At 44.6% G+C, this 24,650-nt stretch overlaps 2 protein-coding genes across 5 annotated transcripts in view; one reads left to right on the top strand and one right to left on the bottom strand.

Annotated features, from left to right (window-relative positions):
* The window catches only part of MIS18BP1 (MIS18 binding protein 1), a 384,752-nt gene extending 363,078 nt beyond the window's left edge, over window positions 1-21,674 (bottom strand). For 2 of the 4 annotated variants that reach the window (XM_069208712.1, XM_069208715.1), the window contains exons 1-2: window positions 21,476-21,674; window positions 17,807-18,591 (exon numbers count right to left, since the gene is read on the bottom strand). In XM_069208712.1, coding sequence (XP_069064813.1) covers window positions 17,807-18,482 — 676 coding nt within the window. In that variant the 5' untranslated portion in view covers window positions 18,483-18,591; window positions 21,476-21,674. The other 2 variants (XM_069208713.1, XM_069208714.1) reach the window with 2 other exon arrangements.
* A 59-nt stretch (window positions 21,675-21,733) lies between these two features.
* The window catches only part of LOC138260327 (uncharacterized), a 111,565-nt gene continuing 108,648 nt past the window's right edge, over window positions 21,734-24,650 (top strand). Inside the window, exon 1 of the mRNA XM_069208716.1 lies at window positions 21,734-21,973. Coding sequence (XP_069064817.1) covers window positions 21,791-21,973 — 183 coding nt within the window. The 5' untranslated portion in view covers window positions 21,734-21,790. The remainder of the gene's footprint in view (window positions 21,974-24,650) is intronic.

Here is a 24,650-nt window from a genome sequence, read left to right as displayed (position 1 = left end):
TGTCCAAGGCTCGACCTCCGATGCTGTTGTGGATCAATTACTGTCTGGGGTTGTAAGGGAGGAGCAGAAGAAATTGAGGGATTTTCCAACCTATGAAGAAATGGTTGACTACTGTCTCTCATGAGTCCTACTTCTATAGCACGTAATTGTATAGGGGCAGAAGTAGAAGATCCCCGGTGGTACCTAGCAATAGAGCCTTGGACAATTTGCCTCTGATCAACGCTTGCATTTGCTATCTGAGGTTTGGACCCAATACTGGAGGATGAAAGAGAAGCAACAGATGAGGCCGAATCTTTTGCATGTGGTAAATTATCAATCCTTGTTACAGGCCTTGTCATAGAAGAGCTCCCGCCACCCCCTGCCTTCTGGCATGATTGCTGGCACTTGCAGGTGGAGCACTGTAATAGATTATCTTTCATAAAATTCACTAAAAGTAGCAGTGTAGATTTTATCTCATCAATTTTCTGAAGGACGGGAGTCAGATTGATAAAATTATCGGGTGGATGCTCAGATGCAATAACAGTAGCAGAGGGTGCAATGGTTGTAATATTGTCATCCACTATAATTCCCAGCTCAAAATTTGCTGTACTTGTGATCAAGTCATCTTCCACTGCCAAGGGCTCAAAGTGATTTGCACATAGAATATTAGGAACCACCTTAACAGCAGGACTCAATGGAATGCGGAGTGATTCTGCCCCCAAAGCTAAAGCATCCTTTATGCTTACAGGAGAACCTGAAACTCCCCCTGGAGATATCAGAGGGGTGTAAAAAGGAGGCCCCCCTATATCCTGGGGGGCCTTAACTTTATCAGTGTCGGCACGGATGCAATTAGTTTGCGTCCTCCCACTCTTCCCCTTGGTGAACATAGAAGGAATTATCTTCCCCTTGGATGCTCCACTACTAGTGCGTGACAATTGGGAGTTACCATGGAGGATAGCCTTGACCTCTTCAAACAGTTGATCAATGGCATGAAGAGCGTTCACGTTTGCAATGGGACCTGGACACATTTGGACACTTAACTTGGTTTTTGCTTTTTTTTACCTCACTCCGAGGAGCAGCAGTGTCTACAGCTTTCCTTTTCCCCATTCCCCCTCAGAATAAAATGTTATTTAGGACTTCTTATTTTGCAGGTATCCACAGGGTTCATCCAGCCGGACCTTTTCCGGGTGGTGACAAGTGTAGCAGTCAACAGCTCCTTCCCAGGGATGCCAGTTAGTGTACCGACTCTTGTGGGTCGGGCTGGGAAAAGTATAATCCAGGACCCGCTGGGTGTTACCACGTAAGACTAAGAGGGATTGCCCAAGCCCGGCACCTGACAGTCTTCGACGGGCATGGATGGGCCCACCCTTGGCCCAGGCTTTGCCCGGGCGCATCCCGCGCAGCGATCAGCGCGATGCGTTTTTAAACGCCCGCGTCTGCAGTCCAGCTCCCCAGCAGCACCAAGTGATTCCTGGGACAGTGAGTCCCACCCGGAGGGGAGGGCAGCGGGAGTGAAGGCAACCAGCAGCGGAGGGGCGCATCGCGATTTTAAACGCCTGCGTCTGCAGTCCGGCCCCCCAACAGCACTAAGTGACTCCTGGGACAGCGAGTCCCACCAGGAGGGGTGGGGGAGGGGCAGCAGGAGTGAAGGCAACCGCACAATTCATTTAGCTGAATGCACCAGATCCCTGCACACAGCCTCCAATACACTTGAAACATTATATCCCAAGTATTCCACGTTCCTCACCAAGGGCACATTGCAATATGGCGGAGACAGTATGCTTTTAGCAACTCTCTAGAAAATGTATTAGTGGATAGCACGGGCCACGTGACGTTGAACGGAGCATACAGGAAGTTGTGTGATGACAGTGGGGCAGTTTTAGAGCACCATGGTAATCCAGCATGTACCTGTTTGTACACGATCCCACTACATTTTCTGAATACAGAGGAGCTGCTTTATACGCTGTAATCAGATGCTGATTATTTTCAGCCCCAAGTAAGTGCCTCGATTTAGGAGATGCACGGTTAGATTCCCCCAGCTCCTTTTCAATCTGCAACTTCGTGCAGCCTGCATTTGTTCTTGCCCCCGCACAGCATACTCATTTATTGTTGCAAGTACAGTAAGCGTCGTCATAGCGAGAATGGGACTCCCATTCTTTGGGCTACAAAGGTAAGAGCTTCATAAAGCACTGACACTTTGACACACTTTGGTGCCCCCATTATATTTAGTGGTGACTTGGGGTCCAACCCGCACATAAGTACATCGTGGACTGGGCACACAAGAGGTGATATCTGGATACTTCCTATTGTTAAATGGTGTTCATATACTGAGAGCATTTCTTTCTGCCCTGTAATTTATTTTGAGATGGTTTTCAGCCAACCTTCTTGATTTGGCTTTCAACCATATGGTGAATGGTAAATAGATTTTAGGTACTTCTGATTAGGATGATGATGATAATATATAGGTTTGTTTATTTGTAGTATTGTCTTTTTTTAACTAGAGCAATAAACGCTCCTTATACCGTCCTGAACAGACCTTGAACAACCACGGTGAAACGTGTTCACATCTTCTAGTTTACAAGAAGTCCTTAATTAAAAGTCTTGATATCATGAAAAAAGGAAAAAGACCACCAGTCATAATCTACAGCGAGTGTGAGCTATTGGGGTCACCTTGTGACAGGGCCTTTAGACTATGGACTACCTTGCAGATGGACCAAACAAGTTGGACTCTACATATTTGGCTGTCTTTTTGGAAAGATTGTAATATACAAAATTGCGAGGAAAAGTCACTGATTTTAACTAATGTTTTCCAACAACTCAGTGGTGTGTTACTATTGACTGTACATGCATAGCACCGACTTTGATTCTTTTTACTGCACAGTGTCTGTGGTTATCGCTGTATACATTATATTAATCAAAATAGAGTGGAACAAAAATACATATGATTCAATAATATGAGATATTGTTTACAAAATGGTGTCTGAACTTATCCCTCTGTAGTCAGTATTTAATTTCTACACAACCAAATGTTCAGGAAGGAGGCTGTCCCCAAGAATGAGAAGTCATACCTACAGAGGAAGATTCTTCTGCCCTGGGAGACCTGCCTGAGCTGTCCAGATAGCAACCTGCAGAGGACCATACCTGCAAGGAGCAGGAGAGCCCCACTTTCAAGGGCTGAGGCCCAGAAAAACGGCAACGTCTCTGGTGATCATCTAATTTACTGGAAGGATGGTCTCCTGTGTAGTGAGCATAAGGTTCCCAAGCCTGGGTAAACTAGAGTGTTGCAGGGCCCCCAATGCTATAAGGCCTTCCTACTGGTGCTGCTTCATGATAATTCCTTAGCAGAGCATCTTGGGCAGGCCAAAACCTTTGACTGCCTGGCCACCCTTTTTTATTGGCCCCAGATGAGGATCAGGTCAGATGCAATCTGTAGATCCTGTATGAACTGTCAATTCAGTGGCAATTCAGGTGGAAAGCACAAGCTTCCCCTCCAAAATATGTCTGTGGTGGGAATACCCTTTGAGAAGTAGGGGTGTGGACAATTTTGGTCCGCTGTACCCCAACAGCCCCAGGGAACACATTTTACAGAATCTGTTTTTATAAGGATTTTCTTTTAATTTTACAACAGACCGTTTTTGGCACTTAGCAAACAAATTACAATGTTAAGAATAAATAAGATCAGTGCTACAGTTGATTAGTACACATATACAGAATTATTATCCTCACATTGAAACCACTTGTATTCTTTCAAGTTTATATTTATTTATGATTAGGAACTCTAAACAAGGTCTACATAAATAAAATAAAAAAAGACATAAGAATTAAATATATACATAAACGATCAAATAACTCACCCAACAAACAAGGACTCCACCCATAATGTGCATCATTATAAAAATAAAACTCCTTAACCCCTTACATAAAAAGGAATTCCAGAACACCCCCACCCTACTACCTTAAGAGACAGTGCATCATAAAACACCATCTTTAAATTCCATTTGCTTAATTTAAATATAAGAAGCATTTTTAAAAATTAAAAATTCTAAAACTGAACAATTAATTGGGAGGATCGTACAAGGCTCGAAGAAACTCTGATACAGACAGTTTAGAAACTGTAGACAAATGGGTCTTAGCCACTTACGCCGAAACAAAACAAGGGTTGGGCAGGCAAAAAGAACATGATTTAGGGCTTGGGTTTCAGCTAAACAGAAGTTACACTCCTTAGCCGAGCCATGCCATTTCCCCAGAAGAACATTCAATGGTAGCAATCCCTGGCGAAGCAGCATCCAAAAATGCCTAACCCCCTTTGGTAGATTCCATGTGATATAAGGTTGTGCTTTGTTTTACAATTAAGGATTCTGTTAAGTTCAGAAAAGATCTCTTTTTTGCACAACTTTCTATGTCCAATCGAAAGTTTGAATCCCACGTAGCCGGTTTCAAGCCAATTTTCAATTGAGAGGGGGTAATAGCCAGGACCTGATTGCAGTTCAAGTCCTGCCTTTCTAAAGCGTAGGAGAACAGCTTACAGATAGTATACCTGAAATTATTGTTCGCTAGAATTTCTTTCCTCAGCAAGGGCCTTAAAGTATTATCCTCACTCTTTGCGAGGCAAGCAACTAAGCGTATAACCTCTTCTAAACCCTGAACGAACACACTTCTTAAACCCAGTTCCAGCCTTAAGGCTGCCACAGAAGTAGCTGAATAAACAGACAAGAGTATCTTAAGGGTTTTGCCTTCCAACAGATTCCAAAAACCCCATTTAGAGAAATCAATCAATTCCAAGCCATGTAGAAGGGATGGCGGAATTTTCGCTTGATAGACCACTAAAAGGTTTGCAAAGTGCCTCTTCACAGTGGCCATATATAAGGCCCCTAAAGCCTCTTGCTTGACCACCAGATTTGGATTTATTATTCTCTATGTGCACTTTGTCGCTAGGATTCACACACACACTATTTTCCACAAAAAAGTATAAGAGTTCACAATTTCAAGCTTTTGAATGCCTAGGGACCAGTGGAAATTAGGGAACTTCGTTTTTTGGTTTCCATGGAAGCATATAACCTTGCTTTTTGAAGCATTAACCTTTAAAAAGTGGGCCTCAGTATACGGTGTCAAAAACTGAAGAAGGTTATTCAAGCCTTTTGGGGTTAAGTTGAAAATTATGATATAATCAGCATATAGTAAGCAGCAAGCAGAATTCCTGCCGATTTACGGGGGAAAGCCCTTGCTCTGGGAGAGGTAAGAGGGGATATCTGAAAGATATAAAGAGAAGAGCAAAGGCGCCAAGAGGCATCCTTGTTTTAATCCAGTCAGAGTGGGTATGTCTTGGGATAAACCTTTGTCACCCCCTAAAAGTATTCTACACCAAGTAGAGGAGTGATGCGCGATCAGTAGATCAAGAAGATTATTAGGCACACCCAATTTAGCCAGCTTTCCCCATAACAATTCTCTATCCACTTTGCTAAAAGCCGTTGAAAAGTCGATAAATGCAGCACAGACCACTCCACCTCTTACTTTCACATACTTTTCAGTGATAACTTGTAATGCTGCAATACTATCCAAAGTGTTATGTCTACACCTAAACCCAGTTTTCTCCAGGAGGTGATATTATTCCTATCAGCCCAAACAGTTAGTCTGGAAACCAGACATTTAGCAAAGATTTTCCCCACCGTGTTCACGAGGGTGATCTGCCGTTTTTTTGGCTGGACAGTAACATCGCCCTTCTTAAATAAAGGCACAATAATACTACCGACCCAGAGGGGTGGGATTCTTCTGGATAGGAAACACCTTCCAAAAATAACAAATAAAATCTTACTCCATGAGCAAATATCCTGTATTATTACCAAAATGGGTAATTAGTCAGGACCCATTGCTGTGGAGAGGCGCATAGCTCGAATGCCAGCTCCATCTCCTTCACTGTAGGATGATCAATAGATTGTGACCCATCACTTTCGGGAAGTCGAAACAATTCAACCCCATTTGATACATAAAGGGTGGCAATGAATTCAGTCCAACGAGCTTCAGCTATGGCTACAGGGGAAGAACGCGTTCTTGACTCGCAGCCTTTGCCAACCAATGACCAAAAACATCTACCCTGACCCTTTACCACTGCTTCCCTGAGATGGATCCAAAACCTGTCCCAAGAGTCTCTTGCGAGATGGGCCTAAAAGTGCCTCCATCTCCTTTTTATCAGGGCCACCCTGGAGTTCCTTTTAGATGAACACTCTAAGTACTGAATCCTAACCAGACAATTTATTTCCCTATTCAGGGCAAGTAATGGACGAAGAATCACCTTATGTCTGTTTTTGGGAGATCTTAGAGAGGAGCTAATTAACAGCTGCTTCATAAGTTTCACAAAGCTTTGCAATTCATTCCCCTCCCAGTTATCCAGCTAGATATTGACCAGTAACAGGGGGTAGAGCCCCGGGTCGGATTATGAACCTGAAGGATTACGGCCATAAAAAGGTTGCTAAGATCTTTATAAGAATCATAATTCCACTTAAGTTTAGTTGGCGGCAAGCAGGTGACTCCCTCTTAAGCATGCCCCCTTCTAGAAGGGGTGGCTTTACAGAATATAACATAATAATCACCCTACAGTAAATCCCTATCAGACCATGTCTCCTGGAGTCAAATCAAATCAGGACTTAAAGAACGGAGAAGTAACTTCTCCCTACTATATGTTACCCCTGCAGCATTCCATGGGACAATTTTCAGGCCAGCACTAGTTTAGGGGTTGAAACAGAAACCTAGACCCCCACCCTGGTTTAAGGCACACAGGAGCCAACCCCACCAATCTAGACCATTGATGCTTTTTTGTTCGGGGGCAGTTGATGCTTCCCAAAGTGACACCTGCCTACCACTCCCTACAAGGGAAACTGTCAGGTCCTGCAAACCTACCCTGGGCCTAAACTCATACTGGTCCTTAGAGTTGGGTGTCTCCTGTGAAAAAACAACAACCTTTGTTCTTTTCCACTACCATCCCCCCACTGGCGCCAGCCCGATTCAAACCTAAAAAGGGAACCTGTGACACTGCACAAAATAAGCATTTCGAAGGACCAGTTTAGCCAAGCGCTTAAAGCGAAAGGAAATCCTTGACTTAAAACCTACATTAGAATACAATAGAGAAACAAGATCAATATCATGGCTATGAATTGACCTCAATGGGCCAGACTCCGAGAAGCAGTTTAACAGTGTAGATCTACTGAAAATTAAATCTGCATCAAAGATTGGAATAAAGTCCATTATATATCTGTCCGCATTGCATCCAGTCGCAGGAATGCCTTCCGAAGATACAGGGCCATTAGAGTCTCCCTTCAGCCTGTGGAACGGAAATATCGGAGCTGTCGGGTTCATCAAAGAAAGGCTCACTCTCGGGCTCTCTCCCTTGCGGCTGCTCCAATAGTCCCAGATGAGATCTCTGTCACCAAAGAGGAGGAAGAAATCATGCTAGATACCTCCAATGCATTTTGTTAGTGGAATCTGTTGCCTCAGAGAAATGTACTTTCCTTCTGCCTTTCTTAGTGATCCTTCGAACTAGTCTTTTCAAACCTTTAGATTTTTTCCTCTTGTTTTCTCTCCCATGATTGACAGAGGTACAGGCGACTCCGGAGCACAATTCTTCTGATTAGACAAGGCTTTGAATGTTGGGAATACCTCCTGTTCAGTCCGATTAGACTTTGCCGACCGTTTACTCTTAACTGGGGAGGGGTCAAAAATAAACTTATGAAGTCTACTGGGCTATCAAGCAGTATCCTTTTATTGATAGTCTCTTTACACTGGGATTTACCAGTCCACGCAGAAAACGCACCATGGGATTCTCTGGTTCATTTAATAGCAACGGGGAGACAGACAGTTACAGAGAGGCCTTGATTCAAACTCCTGTTGTAATCTTTAGACAATTCCTTCATGATGGCTGTTACCGAATCGAGAATACAGTCAGACCCTCCTACAAATTTCTACAGAAGTTTTTAAATTTTTAGGAAAGCAGGTTTTCCAAGCTGTTCAGGGAAGTAGAGAATCTAACCTCCTGGTCTGGAGGTTGACTAGGCAAATTACCGCTTACTTCCAGGACTGGTGTCACAGATAGGTAAAGTACACAGTCTTGGAAGGACGGGGTACTGCTAAACAAATGGAGATCTGTCAGTGGAAGCATAGGCACAGGATCCCCAGGTGGCGAGGAATAGTCCTTGACCTGACACCCATATCTCGTACAGAGGTCTAAGTTCAAATCGGGTAGGGTGAAGTCTCAAAGCCCAGTGAATGGAATCCCTGTAGCCCTCAAGTGGAAAAAGGATTCCTGGAGAACTTCAGCAGACTTAACTAATTCTATGAAGGTCCACACAGGCAGAGGTGGCCTAACTAGCAGGAGGGAGGAGGAGGTAGAAGAGGGATGCGGCGGCGCTCTGAGTGAGTTCTGAGTGCTCTTTAAAAGGGCCTCCTGGGGGACTATGTCCTCTCCCCCCCCCAATCTACTATTGGCGTAGTAGTACTCCTTTGAAACCCACTTGAACAGGGTTCCACTTAGCTCCAGGGGAATCTCAAGCTTTCTCTCTTCCTGAGGGATTTTTTCTTTTTCCCATAAAGTGAAAATTTGATTCTGGCCCTTCACCTGTAAGGCCGAGTTGACCTTATTCTGAAGGGGACTGGATTTAGTTTTTGTACATGTCCTTCCTGGGAGCAAGCGCCCTGAACGTAATTTGTTTAGGGTTATACATTTTTCCTCCTCTCCAAACCACCAGAACCAAGTCAAAGCAGAGGGGTGATGAGGAGGTCTCTCACCTTATTGAAAAGCAATATCTAATATGGTCTGATAGACCAGTCTGCCCAGATTCGAAATTCCTCCCTACCTTCTCCTCCCCCGACTGGTCCAAATTCGCTGTTCCCACAGAAGCAGGGCAAACCACTTCTGACACACTTCCAGGGCGCTCAGTAGCTTCGTGTCTGCCAACAGCAAGCGGAGCAGGACAGCAATGAGTGGCAAGCCACACTGGCCTAACTAACGCCATCTGCTTCTGCTCCTAGCAGGCTGCCTACAGCCTAGTGCATCCAGCTCGCCACAGACACTCCAATCTCCAGGGGCTCCAAACACAGCTCCTCTCACCCAGAGCTCACACCAGGGACCGTTTCACCGCTTTCCCGCTGAAATTCCAGCCCACTCCTTAGACCGGTGGATACACACTATGGGGCTGACTGGTGGAGACACACTATGGGGCCGACTGGGATGATCACCAAGGCTGTAAGCCCACTGACCCCCACTCTATACCCCTATGCTGCTGCAAAGGGCAGTGGGGGCTGGCGGCTTGATAAGAAGGGCTGGGTTAATGCGGTGGCTGTAGGAGGGAGTGACCAGGAGCAGAATGTCGGACAACCAGGAACATGGACGTGGAGACTCACCCCTTCCTATCCCTGCTTCTAGCGGCAGGACAGCGAGCTAGGCCTGCAGGACAGCAAGACGGCAATCAGGCAGGTGGCAAATGCTGTCAGGGAGACTCCCTCCTTTTCACTGCTTCCACAAGCAGAACAGGATAGGATGGTGCAATGGGCCAGGCCGGGCAGGCGACAAATGCAGCACGGCCAGAGCAGCTTGGCCAAGACTCAGCACTCAGCCGGAGCTGCTCGGGCGACGCTCCTCCTCCTTGCTCCACGCTCTGAACTCCCTGCGGCTTCCCAGCAGCCCCGCTCCGCGCTTTCTTTTCCCAGCTGCCTCTGCTGCTCGACTCTTGATTCTTTCAACATTAGATATACATTTCCAAAGTTACTGTTCTTCCTCTTTTTTAACACAAACAATGATAATGTTGTGTTCTTTTATCTTTCCCCATCTGTTGTGCCTCCCAGAGATGGGCTACCTCTTGATTCAAAATTGCTAATTAGGGTGTTCCAGGTCTGTATGTCGTCTTCAGCTTTATTGTCTTGCCTTACACGACTGAGTCGGATCTCCTTATGCACCGCTCAATCCATCACAACTTTTATCCAGTTGTCTACATTTGGTCCCTGTTGTCCTAGCCAAGTGATAGATACTCTGCGCTTGGACAAGAGGAGTGTCAGTTGAGTAAATTTATGCTCCATCTTTCAAGTTTTGTGGAACTGTATATCTCCTAGTAAGCTAGTCAGTGGGGTTTGGTCAATATGTTTCCCGCAGTTGTCCCCCAGGTGTTTCAGTACTAACTCCCAGTATGGTTTCACTGGTGGACAATGCCAAGCTAAGGGTGCGAAGGTCGCAGTACGCTCTGGACTTCGGGGACACCCCTCAGTCTTGGAGGGATCCATCTTGTGTAGCAATACTGGTGTAATATAGGTACGGTACATGTAGTTAAAATGAGCTAATTTAAATCCGGCAATACAAGATACTGTGTGTACCAGAGAACATATTCTATTCCAGTGTGTGGCATCACTTTGTTCCCCCAATTCTTCTTCTCATACATTTTTTTACTTAAACTGGAGCCGTTTTGGCCTATCCAGCAGTAGTGCCTTTTACATGTGTTGCATCCTTCCCAACTCCAGTAGGGTATGTTGTAGCATTGATATTAGTGGTGTGTTGGGGTAGTCGGGCCAAATTCCTTTAATTATATTTACTATACTAGTGTACAGGAAAGATTGTCCATCCACCAAGGCGAATGTATCCTGTGCCCCCTCAAAAGTGATGTAGGGTAAAGATCTCTTAGGGTTTCATATCCCCCCATCTCTCCATGCCATCAGCTAGTATACTGAAGGCAGGAAAGTCCCAAAATTAGAGTTCCTTGACGAAGGATGCCCGCCTTTACATCACTTTTACTGTACGTTCCCAAAGGGTTGCCGCGTGTGTACTGAGATAGGGAACCCTTCCTGTGGCCCTGCCTCCAGAATTGGCAAAGGACCGCCCCCGCAGGGGGCATCAGGGGCCGGCGCATTAACCGCTGCCGGGGACCCGGAAATTATAGTTCAAAGCCGCACCAGCGGCAAAACCGACGAAGGACATTTGGGTATTCCCCCTCAAGGGAGAGGGAGGAGCCCCTCTCTGTTGAGGAACAAGGAAAGTACAAACCCCCAATGGGATTGGGGAGACACCGCCCCGCCCTCATTTTGGAGGGCAGACAAAAAGGATACTGCTGCCCAGGCAGAATCACTTCGTGGGCCTCAAGGGACAGCGCGCGGGATCGCGAAAAACAACAACTGCAGTAACGTCAGTATTCTGTTGCGATCAGCCAGCAGCGTCTTTTCCCAGTCTGTCTCTTCTGTGAGCCAGTGTGCAGCATGTTGTAATTGTGACACTAGGTAGTACATTTCTATATTTGCAATGGCAAGACCCACCCTCCTGTGTTGGCAAGTGTTCTCGCGCCACTCTACTCCGTCCACCCTTCCACATAAGTGTGATAAGGTGGGAATGTAGATGCTGGAAAGTAGCACTTGGGAGTGAATCAAATGAATGTTGTAACATATACTGCTATTCGTCCAATCATAGACAATGGGAGTGTATTCAAAAATTGTTAGAGAGGCCTTAAGGCCTTCAGTATCTCAATCTATGTTGTATTGCATTTGTTGTTTCTGACAGGTGGGTGCTATGTTCATTCCCAAATAGCAAACTTTTTCCATGTTCCAACGGAGTGGGAGGGATGGAAGAGCTGCAGGGTCCTCTCTCAAGAGCCATCCCAGTGGACAAAACAGGGATTTATCCAAGCTAATTCTGAGATCTGTGATGTCCCCAAATTCTTCCAAGAGCCGTATTATTAGGGGCAATGACTCTTTGGGGGCCTTGAGATAAAAGAGCGGATCAACTGCATATAACAGCACAAGGCAAGTTGTGTCACCCACCCTTATGCCCCAGTTTGCTAGGGCTTGTCTGATTTGGATTGCAAGTGGTTCCAAGGCCAATGCAAACAGTATGGGTGAAAGTGGACACCCCTGTTGTGTTTCCCTGCCCACTGTCCAAGTAGTTGAACACCATCGGCCCACCTTCACCTTGGCAGTCGGTTCTGTGTATAATAAGCATATCCATGCCTAGAACTGGGGGCCAAAGCCCATAGCCGCCAGCACTGCCATGAGGTACTGCCTGTCACCAGTGTCAAAAGCTTTTGTAATATTGACTGACACCGCTACCATCTCTTCCAGGGATTCTGTTGACTCATGTATTATAAGCATTAACTGTTGCAAGTTCATGTTGGTTCTCCTGCCAAGCATGGACCTGCACTGGTCAACATGCACCAACAGTGTGATCACTGTCCGCAGACAGAGTGCTAACAGTTTAGAAAGGATTTTAGTATCAGAGTTGATCATAGTGATGGGTCGATAAGAGGAAGGGTCCAAAAGAGTATATTCCAGGTTTCGGTATCATTGTGATGCACCCCTTCCTCATTGTAGAGGGTAAAATCCCTTTTGTTTTTGCCTCTATGTATACCGCAAGTAATCGCTGGCTGATGTCTACTTTATAGGCGTGGTAGAACTTGGCTGTAAAGCAGTCACTACTCAGTTACTACGAGCGGTCTGAAATCATCGTGCTCACCATGAGAAACAGTGGTGAAGAGGGGAGAGTGAATCCCTCCCATACCTCCTGTCAACAAGGATGGCTGGAGTAGTCCTCCCCCCCTACACTGACAGAGGATCAGCAGAGGGGACTGTTGCTGGCAGCTGGGACAGTTTGCCTCGTTGTTCTCATTGACACTAGGGCTCACCAATCGGTGCACCCAAGAAAGACATACAGGGGACCGCATGCCCATCAAAAACAATATTTACAAATTGTCTGATAAGGCAAGAGCAGCATTGAGGATGAGGTGTCCAAGATGTTAGATCTGGGGGTGACTGAACTCTCCTTTAGCCCCTGGTCCAGCTCAGTGGTGTTGGCACCAAAAAGTGCCCCACCAAGTAGCCCTTCAAAACTATGGTTCTGTTTGGACTACGCGGCTTCAACTCAGTCACACACAAAGACTGATACATACCCCTTCCCTACAGCCGATGAGCTCATTGCCACATTAGTGGCTGCCAAATTCCTCAGTACCTTTGACTTGATGTCAGGTATTGGCAGCTTGCCCTGACTGAGGGAGGTTAGGAGAAGCCACAAATTCTCTATATCAGTTTTGGGTTATGCCCTTTGGATTGAAAAGACTCCTGCCACCTCTCAATGTTTGGTCAAGTAGTTCCTGTCTGGGCTGGAAAAACATCAGTGCAGCCTATCTCAACTACACTGCTGTCATCATCTCCAGCTGGGAAGACCACCTGATACATCTGCAGGAAGTGCTTCAGGCTCTCCCTCAGGCAGGCCTCGTTATCAAGGCCAGTAAGTACCAGGTAGGGCAGGGATCTGTCATGTACCTGAACATTTGGTTGGTGGTGTTGTACAGACTCTCCAGCCAAATATTTAAATCATACTAGACTTGGAGCTCCCAAAGACACAGACCCATGTGAGGTTTGTAGAGGGGTATGGCACCACTGCTGTCAGTTCCCTGATAGAGTTGACTTCCAAAAAGCAGCCAAAGAATGTGATCTAGAAAGAAGTGTGAAAAAATGTATATAGCAGACAGAAAGAGGCCATGTGGACAGCACCAGTATTCAAGACACATTGTGCAGTCAGATGCTTCAGGCAATGGCACTGGGGTACTATTCTTGCAGCTGAATGAAGAAGGCCTACACCACCCGTAGGACTTCATCAACGAACAGCTACTACACAGGGAGCAGAGCTGGAGTTGTAATGATATTTGTGTTTTGACCACTGACTCCACGTTGCACTTAGCATAGCAGGACACAGTCACATTAGTGACCACCAGCTTCATTATGCCTATTGACTTTATTTTAGCATTAGCCACCGCCACGTTAAAAGCTGCAAGTATTTTTCCATGATACAATGTGCTTCTTGCTCCTGTTTTTATTCTGCGTGTTCCTTCTCACCAAGGGCTTAGGCTGATAAGAATGTACTAGGACGGCAGGGAAAGGTTTTGTTTTAATAGAGGGCACCTTGGGATATTGGCCAATTCCCAAAGTGTTCTTTTCAAAGCTGACCTATAGTAACCAGCATTTTTTTTAATAATAAACGTATGCAGTGGGAGGGAGTTTCTAGAATTCTCCTCTCTTGTTTATTCAAAGTATATAAGAGGCAGAGACCAGATGGACCGGGGAGTGACTCAGATCTCAGACATGCTCAGGACGCGGAGGTGTGTCATCCTTCCCGTGTGGATAACTGATCTCTCTCTCGTTCTATGATCGATTCTGGGATCTGGTGGTCTGATGCTGATTGGCGGGGGTGAAGCAGATTTGCCCGTGCCTCATGGTGATGCATTTTTTAATTCATTATTTGCTTTGCATTGTAATATAGATACATATATTTGTTGTGTATATTACAGTGGAGAATCATTTGAACATGTTTTCCTTTCATTGCTGTGACCATTTTTAAACGTGTGCTTTCAGCATGCTAATCTCCTCTACGAACCTTGCAGAGCGAGTTGATAAATGTCTTCTTTAGACTAAGAAGAGCATTCCAGAGATTTTTGTCAGTGCATGAGTGTTCCATCTCGGTCATTAGTGAAGCAAAACAGGAGTGCAATTGAAAGAGGGGCATATGTAGTGGTGTGAGCATTGAAGAAACTGAGACTTGTTTGGGATTAGTTTCCAGGACAATGCACACATCAGGCCAGTAATGCAAATGGAGGGTGAGTATCCTAAACTGTTGCGGTGGTTCGCCTCCCTACAGGGTATGAACTTCTCTTAGAGCCGCCATCCTTAGCGTGGTTTCCCCTAACTTTTTGTCCTCTGACCTCCTATTTTGCAGACCTCGTTTTTGCTGGCTTTGGGACTCTGGGCACTTCACCGCTGCTAACCAGTGCTTAAATGCATATGCTCACTCCCCTAAAACAAGGTAACATTCAATTGCCATAATTAATTTACTTATAAGTCCCTAGTAAAGTCCACTACTTGTGCCCAGGGCCTTTAGTACGGGGCCTACAGCACTGATTGTGCCACCCACTTCAGTGGCCCTTGAAACATGACTCAGGCTTGCCACTGCAGAACCTGTGTGTGCAGTATTAAACTCCCATGTCGACCTGGCAAGTTAACCCTCTTGCCAGGCCCAAACAGTCCTTTTTACTACATATACGTTGCCCTTAAAGTAGGCCCTGGGCAGCACCAAGGGCAGGGTGCAGTGGATTTAATTTATGGGACATGGACTTTTAAGTTTTAGGTGTCCAGGTAGTGAAACGTTTAAATGTGTTTTTTCACTACTGCAAGGCCTGTCTTTCCCACAGGTTGACATTATGATTGCCTTATTACAAGTGTAAATTTCCAATTAGGAAGAGATGGAACCCCTAGTATGGTGTCTTAGGAATCACAATTTAAAATCACAACTGATGTTGAAGATGGATTTTCAATTGTAATTCAGAAAATGCCACTTTTAGAAACTTGGCAATCTTACCTTAAGTCTTCTTGTGCCTTCTGTCTTTCTCTGAACAGAAATCTGGATGGGTAACAGCTGGACTCTTGTGCATTCCTTTACAACACAAGAGGATGATGGACGGAGTGCTGAACAATGCAAACACTCACTCCCAGTCACAGATCTGGGTTTAATCCATTGTTCTTTTGCTCACCAAGCCACCCCAGTTTGGACCCAGCCATATAGAAATCAGTCTTGACCCTGTTCAAGTGTGCTGGGCATGCCCAGACATGGGTTCCGGGGTCAAGGTACCACTGGATTCAAGCGAGCCTGGCTGATGAAGGGTGATACCCTGAAAACGGTACAGGATGCTTGTTTCTGGTCCAGGGAGGACCTGGCCTGGCAGTTCGGGCTGGACTGTTCCCATGGGGAACAGGGTCAAGACTGATTTACATATGGCTGGGTCCAAACTGGGGTGGCATGGTGAGCAAAAGAATTGATGGATCTGTGACTGGGGGTGAACGTTTGATTGGTTCCGCATTCTGTCCATCATTTTTGTTTTTTTCCTCTTGTGCATTCCTTCCAGGCAGCCACACACAAAGGGAGCTTAGGTGTGACTGATGGACATCCTGATGGCCCATCCTGGGTAGAATGGGAGGGAGGAGCTGACACACATGGATGGGCGGACACATTGCTGCTGCGGACAAAGGCTTTGCATTGTTGACTGCACGGCTCGACAATTCATTGCCAGGAAACCGCCACCAACACATTTCAGACTGTGTGGCTCAGAAATTATGCACGTCTAAATCCAGCGGGATTGATGCAGCACCTTCCCTGCCCCACGCATCAGGCCCTGCAGACGGCACAATAGGGTACTTTTTCCAGCAGGACAAGGCTGGTCCCTGTATCCGATCCACCCTCCTTTGTGGTTGGCTGGACTTTTCAGGTTTCACCTTGTCTAGCGCGACCGAATAGCCCCAGTTGGAGCTTTTAAGCACTAAATTGCGTTTTAATCTTTAAAAATTCTTATTGCAACTTCTACTTATTGTATTTTGTTAATTAATATAGATTTTTCTAACTACATGGGCTAATTTTGTATGTGGTGTTTTCACTGTTTTACTTTTTAGAGTGTTGCAAAAATATTTGAAACATTGCCTCTTAAGTTAAGCCTGCCTGCTCTGTTCCAAGCTACCAGAGACGTAGCATAGGTTAATTTATGGTGTGCATCTGATGATTATGGTTCCTGCTTCGACAGGGTGCATACCTCTGACAACCAGAAACTCAACATCACTTTGGAATATCACCCAGGGATGCACCACACCAGGGCAGAAGGGTTTTCTGCCTTAGCGATGAGAACTTCCATGGCAGTTGGAAGTTTCTCAGCCTCCTGCTGAGAGCATGTAGGACATTACCATCTTTTGCCTGAAGTAACCCAATCTGTTTGCCTATCTGTTTTTGCTGACTGTAGAACTTGGTTCATGTTACTTCTGCTAACCAGTGGTTAACTGTCTGTGGTCCTTCTTTCAACATGATGAAATTGGTATACTTCTAATTGGCCTATTTAGCTTACTTATAACTCCCTACTATGTGGTACAAAGTGAATCCAGGTACTGGAAGTTAAATGCCACTAGTGGACTGCAGCACCTACTGCACCATCCACTACAGTGGCTGTGCAAACATGAGTTCAGACCTATCATTGTAGCCTGACTCTAGCAGTGTAAAAGATGCAATTCGACCTATCAAATCAAACCCTTTTGAAAGGCCAAAACCTCCCATTGAATTATTTACTAAGTCACTACTATGTAGGTCTAGGTCTTGTAGCCCTCAAAGCAGGGTGCATGTTATTTAAAACTAGGACATGTAGGACTATAACATTAACATGTTCTTACAGTGCTTGTGTAGACTGTGTACCACTTGGAGTATCTCTGAACAAAGAAGCTTCTGAAATGTAATTTTTCATTAATGCAGTATAGTGATCCAAGTCCGGACAAATAGTAAATTACGGCACAGAAAACAAAACAAGGTTTAAAACCTAACATACACACCATAAATAAAATAAGACCCACTGATTATTGATGGGTCTGGTAGCAGGTGTCAAGACTTAACCCCTTGCAGCACATCTGGCATTTCAATAACCAAAAAGCAGACAAATGACATTATAAAGAGACTTCCAACAGTACCAATAAACCATGGAAATGGCAAGTAATGTCTTAATTAAAAAAATTAAATTAAAAAAAAAAGCAAAAAAAAAACACAGATTTTACCTGTGCATAATTTTGTGACTCACAGAAGTGGAATCATGCATACCTTGAGGCTTCTCCCATGCCTGCCTTAAAGCTTAGTAAAACAACTAGTTGGTTTAATATGCAAATAAAATGTGTTTTTCCAACAGAAAGATGGCAAGTAGTAAATGTCAAGGCAGACATGCTTTACTAAACAAGAACAAAATGACACTTTTTAAAATACTGAAAACTTTTTAAGGACCAAATAAATCAAACTAACCTGTAAACTGATGCTCTTTGAGAGGCTCCCTACAGTTTAATGACTGCAACCGGTTTTTAACATTGGCACATCCTGATAACTGCTGTGTACTTTTGTTTAATGAATTAGTGACTGGCGTTAAGAGAATGTCTCTATGGCAGTTTCTCGAAGTGAAAAGTCGCTCAGTTTGTGATGGTGTTTGAGCAAGTTTTCTCTGTGCCGCTATTGTTTTCATTCTTTCAAAAAGCTTGATTGGTGATTCGTACTGAGACCCATGGTGGTCCACACATTTTTGGGACGCAACGTCTTTCATGCTTGGAAGATCCAAATGCGAGACAGCTGGTGCACTTTGTGTGACTGGGCATGTGCTTATGGCACTGAGGTCTGGGAAATCAGCTGGGCATGGGCCTTCCCCCATTAACGTAGATTGCAAAGCAGTCCCCTTGTTGTTTGGGAGATTGCATCTTCCATTGGGAGCAGCTTTGTAAGCAGGGTTGTTTCTGGGAGATACCACATTAGTTACTCCTAAAGGAGATACAACAGAGCGTCGAAGCTTCAGCAGGTCTTTTAAGGGAGTGAGAGAATCCGATGGGATTTGGCCAAGAAGAAGAGCATGTTTTGGCAATTCCCCTCTTACGCAATGTGGAAACTGTTGATGTTTGCTAAACCCTTCTCTTTTGGATGGTGTTACAATCATCGTTCCTGAAGGATGAAATTCTCTTTGATGGACTGGAGAGTCCCTCCCTTTAAAAAAAAGGAGTATTTGTTCACCACTGAACTGCAAACTTCATTTCTTCACATTGTAACTAAAACACAGAAGAAAAAATCAAAAATATTATAGGTCACTATAAATGCCAATTTGCATTACAAAAGGACTCAAAACAAACAAGAAATCAGAAAAAAGCTTGACTACAAGAAATTCGAGTGCAAACAACTGGGTTGAGAGGCAGCAGTCTAGGTTTGACCTGCGACTGAGCTTCTATGTGGCCAAAACAATTGAATTTTAATATAAACAGGATTTTGCAAGGAAACCCAACACGAGAAGCCTTTCTCAGAGAACAATGTATCCCGTACATAAGCAGCAGCAACAGAGCAACATTACAGTTAGAAAACTAAAAGAGACAGAGAAAGGATAACCAGGGCATCTATGAGGGCATTTAAAGCACTACTTGGCTGGAGCAGGGATTTGGAAGTATGCAGTCATTCCTTTGTAGTTTTAGTCAAGTGCACGGGCCAGTGTATTCTAAAATATCATTTTACCTCTACACTGTTTAACAAGGGCGAATCTTTAAGGGAAAATTGTCAGTTACATGTTTGATTTGCTACCTAAAAAAACTGTTTTTGCATGCATTTTCAGTTTCAGTAGAACTCTTTCGGAAATGCTTGATGCGTTTGGGGCAAGCAATGTGTCAGGGTAACCAAAAATGGCAGTACTTTCCATTAGTCATCGAAGGAATGGCTACTATGACCTGGGTTCCACCAGTTATTTTGTGAACTTGGCTCCCTTGGCGACAGGAACCTCAAAGGGGAAAGCATGATCTATGAGCACGCACATAAACAAAGAAATCTTAATTACAAACAACAAATTGCACACAAGTCTACATAAGCACAGTAAAAATCCAGCATCACTGCTTATTTTATTGACTGATCACCATAAAAACATCTAAGGTCTTTCTTACTAAACTGAGAAGCAGTAGAGCCCAAATGTCTGGCCTTAAAATGCTAAATAATAGCCCCTTAAAGTTAAGATGTGTGTTTGTGGTCTCTAGACACTCTCATATTTATACTTTTTATAGAGCCGCATTTGCGTCATTTTTTAACGGAGAAGCGGCGAAAACTTACAAAATACAATTGTATTTTGTAGGTTTGCGCAGCTTTTGCGTCAAAAACAGGCGCAAATGTGGCGCTAAAAAAGTATAAATATGGGCATGTATGTCTTCTCCTATATGCAACCACCAAATTACACACAGGTATGACATCTGGTGAAACACAGCATCCATGGCAGCCACTCCTTGTTAATTCAACCCTCATGGCTGTATTTCCAATAATCAAAGCACTAGAGAGACCATACATTTCTCTGACACTAGAACTTTCTTTTCTGCTGTGGCATACAGGTGACAACTATTCAAGCTACTACTAAGGTTATGAAGTCCAAGAGGAGGAAGTCACACCTCCCATGTTTTCAGCTCTTTAATGAGGATAATCATATTGAAATCAATGAAAATATTTTGGAGTGGGCAGGAAAGTTTTCAGGGTGGTTTACAGGAACTTCTTGCTGAATTGGAAGGTGAGGATGAATCCAATTAAAGTAAGAATCCGAACATGGGTGTGATGAGGGTAAGGGTCACCAACAGTGGTTGAAAGTATTACGTTTTTCTTGAGATGTGCCGGTACTCTCCCTCTCAAAATAAAAAAAAAAGTGCCGGTACCGGCCCATTAAAAGCACTGGTCACCAACCAGCTAGACTCACACGGCCACTCCCCAGGCATCACCTCTAAACCTTTGACAAACACCATAAATTCTATCTCAAATTGAGAACTAACCACTCAACACAGATTTTTGATTCCAAGTTCATCTGTAATTAGCTAATGAAATTCATTAATTTTCTTTTAAATCTGGTACTACTGTTCTTGGATCTATGGTGGTTTAACAAGACTACAAACTCCAGCATGCAACGGAAAAATACTGTGGAACTCTACATAGACAAGACAGCTCCGTCCCTTACAAGAGGTGAATATCCCTTGTACGTCATTTCAGAGTTGAAAGACAGTATATAGGACTACGGGTTACATATTTCAATCCAACCCGGTTTACTAGTTTCCTATAGTTTTATTGTTTTTGATTAGCTTTTCATTTGCCACTTATACTCCAACTCTCACAACTTTTTTAGCATACATTTACTCAATTACACCGTCCACACAATCTGTTTTCTGTGTGCAGAGTGTTTCAACTGTGTCGTGCCACTCTTAGCACGTGGTAAAAAGAATCTGAAACGTTTTAGGCAATTGCAACTTTTTAACGTTGATATTACATAATAATTCAACTTTGAAATAGCCCCAAGATATCAAGCACGGGGAGAAACAAATGTCTCTTTTATATATAATAATAATAATGATGCTGGCTGAAATTTAAAAAACGGAAATCTTAACAATCAACAGTTGGAAATTAATGGTTTAAACCATTTCAGGATTGCTTTGTAACTTAAAATGATTATGAATAAAATACACTTACTATACAAATACAAGCCTTGTTATCTATAAATGACAACTTGGATACAAACAATTATTCACAAGTAACTTAACTATACCAATTATTCTACGTAAGAATGAAGTCAAGAACCAAAATTGACCACTGAGGGTTCATATGGTGGTCCTTACACTACTGCACTTTCTGTCGGCGATAAGAGTAACCCGGTATGATCCAGTAAGACGTTCAACACGAGTTGTAAGGAGGTGTGACTTAAAGGCTACAAATCCTTCAACACAGAATAAGAAAAAAATGGTCTGGCAGAGAGAGTAACGCATGCAGTTAAATTGAGCGCTCGTGTTACAGTCTCATCCGACATTATCATCACATAGCAGCACAGAAAACAGCGGCGCGACTCCTGACTCGTCCAGTGAAAAAGCTTCCCTCCCGACTAAACCCGTAGATTCTTAAAACACATACATAAACACGCCTCGCATCCCCTACCTCTGTTTCCCTGCCATCCCGAATGAGGCGGGAAGCTCCCAGACCTTAACTGCAGCTTCACGATCTTTAGAATCGTATTTCCCGTTTTGTTTGCGATAATTAAGGCTCCAATATAAGAATAACTCTGCTCGCCTTTAATAAACGATAAACAGTACAGAAAATCATCAGAAAACTAATTTGAACTGTGATTGACAGGTTACTGGGCGGATCTAGCGTGGTATAGACGGTTGTTGTGCCGCTTCATAAAGTCCTAGGATTGGTTGGAAGTTATAGCGAATCCCAGAAGACATTGCTCGGCCCAGTGCCCCGGAAGAGATGGCTCAGCCTCAAGTGGGCCGCTGCTGCAAACAGTCAGTGCTGTTGCTGAACTTCAGTCACGCAAGGTGGGAGCGCCTCCTACTGGAGAGAAAAGAGAACAACAGTTACGCACATAATGCACAGCCGGCCCGGCTGAGGCATACGAAGCCAACAGTGAAAAGAGGTACCGGGTATGGTCAGGTCAGTGTCGGGAGCGCGTCGACCACTAACTGTCAGAATGATACGGGCATTTAAGGACGGTAGCAACATGTACGAATTGAGGAAGAGGCTGCGACCGTGTCTGATGCAGCGTGCCTTGCTTAGATACGGGGCACACTTACTGGACTAGCATGGGAGTATAAGTAAAGCGTACCTTTGCTGTTATTGTGGTGGGGAGATTCTCATGCTGAGTGCCTGTGTGTCAAAGGTAAGGGCAGTGCTTCAACAATTGTGTCACTTAAGGGCTTTCGCTGAGCTTTTCGGTGCCAGGCGCAACAGCCTCCGATAGCCAGGAAGTTGTACACTCAACGACGTTAGGGGTATTAGCTTTTGATAGGGGGCACGGCCTCAGCTGGCTCTTTCGGTGCGTCTTCCGAGCTGGCAGGTGGTACCACATTCACGGTGTGTTGGATAGAATATCCGCGTCTCTGTCGTTCCAATGAAATGGGGCACTGAGTGCGCAGCTAGACCCCAAACATCGGGCGGGGGAAAGTAATAGAGCTAACGCTTCGACCTTCGTGTTTAGAACCTGAGTCAGAATTACTTGTGTGAGTCCTCTTCACGGTTGTAGTATACGGCATAATATGGGTAGTCGTTTTCTGGGAAAAGTGTATCTCTTGGTGCATCGTAAAGCACACAGGGACAGCTAGCTTGGCCCAAGCTTAACCTTAATATTCTTTACAGGAGTAAAGGGCTCTTCTTCAAGGAGTTTAAACAGATTTAATCGGGCTGAAAAGTGAAATGGCCACACACCTCGCCAATAAGGGGTAAAAGGCCACTTTAATAGAACAGGTCTGGCAAAATACAACCTTGGCATATAGCCTCACAAAACTACCCAGACCTCACTAATACAAAATTCATCACCTAAACCCTCCCCCTCCCTTTAAATTGTCCCAACCGCACTACCCCTTGTCTCATCCCCCACCTTGACCCGACTAACCCTTTTACCCATCTGTCCTGCAATCACCTTATCCATTTACCCTTGTCTGTGCAAATTCCCTGCCCTCTCCTCTTTGTGATCTACCCCTTCCCCCCGAAAGGCCAATATGTAAATTACCAAGAACACCCTTCCCAACCAGACCTGACTATCAGCAGCAATGACATGAACAAAAAACCCCACCCTTAAACACAATACCAACAAAATTGTAACTAGACATGCCCTGTTAAAATATGCAACCGGAAAAATTCTGAAATTCAGACCCAATGATAAAATAAAGAAATACAAAAACAAAATCAACCCACAAAAAACCCTTTTCCCCTTAATAAAACTAAAAGAATTAAAAACTCAATAAAGAGGGAGGGCGGGCGGGCACAAAGACAAAACGCCCACTGGGTGTGACAACGGCCAAAGAGGCCACCCACACCCAGCCCCTGCCTTTTATCCCCTCCGCCACGTCACCGCCCTATCCTGCCTATAAACCAATCCCTGTTCGGGCTTGTGGAACATTCCACCACAGCCCGATAAACCCGGGGGGAGACGGGCAAGCCCTTTGCTCCCCCAAAGCCCCCATCGGGCTGAAAAGTGAAATGACCACACACCTCACCAATTAGGGGTAAAAGGCCGCTTTAATAGAACAGGTCTGGCAAAATACAACCTTGGCATATAGCCTCACAAAACTATCCAGACCTCACTAATACAAAATTCATCACCTAAACCCTCCCCCTCCCCCTCCCTCTAAATTGACCCAACCGCACTACCCCTTGTCCCATCCCCCACCTTGACCCGACTAACCCTTTTACCCATCTGTCCTGCAATCACCTTATCCATTTACCCTTGTCTGTGCAAATTCCCTGCCCTCTCCTCTTTCTGATCTACCCCTTCCCCCCCAAAAGGCCACACAGGAAAACCCGAAGGTGTTTTCCTGCCCCACCCCAAAAACGATCTATTTATCCCATAAACGTTCCCCTAATAATTCTGCGATTAGCAACCTAAGCTCCAGTAAATAGTGCTCATTCCCCAAAAACGAGAGATGTACTCCATCCTGCCGAAAAAGATCAACATCAGACACCCCAATATTTCCATGATACAAAAATGAAAAACCCTGAGAATTACAAAAACTCTTCATTTCCCTATTGATTTTCCGCTGTTGCTTCTCAATACCCTTAAATGAATTAGCACCCCTCCAAACCCTTCTCGGCACTAAACCCGTCCAAACTATATGTGCACCCGACCACCGTTCCTTAATCCGACATAAATCCATTTTCATGACCTTCAGTAACCCAATACCCGACAAAGCCACCAAATCGTTTTCACCCAAATGTAACACCAACAAGTCTGGACAAACCCCCCGTTCCATTCATTTGGCCAAAACATAAAGTAACTCACCCCATCTCATCCCACTCTTTCCTACCCAACTAACTCTTATCCTTGAACCATCAAGCCCCAGCTGCCTCCCGAAATGACGTGATGCTGCTTGCTTCTCTGCCCAGCGAACAAAAGAGTGTCCAACAATCCACACGGCGCAAACTTTGTCTGGACCCCCGACACAACCCACAAAAGAGAATATGTTAAATAGCACATCCGTTCATACCACTCACAATTTGAAGTAAGAGGAAAATAACTAGAGAGGAATCAAAAGAATGGAAAACAGAAAAGAAAATATACAGAAAATTCCAGGCGAAGAAAAGAAAGAAAACCTCACTGCTTTAAAAGAACGCA

This window comes from Pleurodeles waltl, chromosome 9, assembly GCF_031143425.1.
Source record: "Pleurodeles waltl isolate 20211129_DDA chromosome 9, aPleWal1.hap1.20221129, whole genome shotgun sequence".
In the NCBI taxonomy this organism is placed as follows: Eukaryota; Metazoa; Chordata; class Amphibia; order Caudata; family Salamandridae; genus Pleurodeles; species Pleurodeles waltl.
The sequence above is the reverse complement of the archived record's forward strand: the minus strand, read 5'-3'. Positions and strand labels throughout refer to the sequence as shown.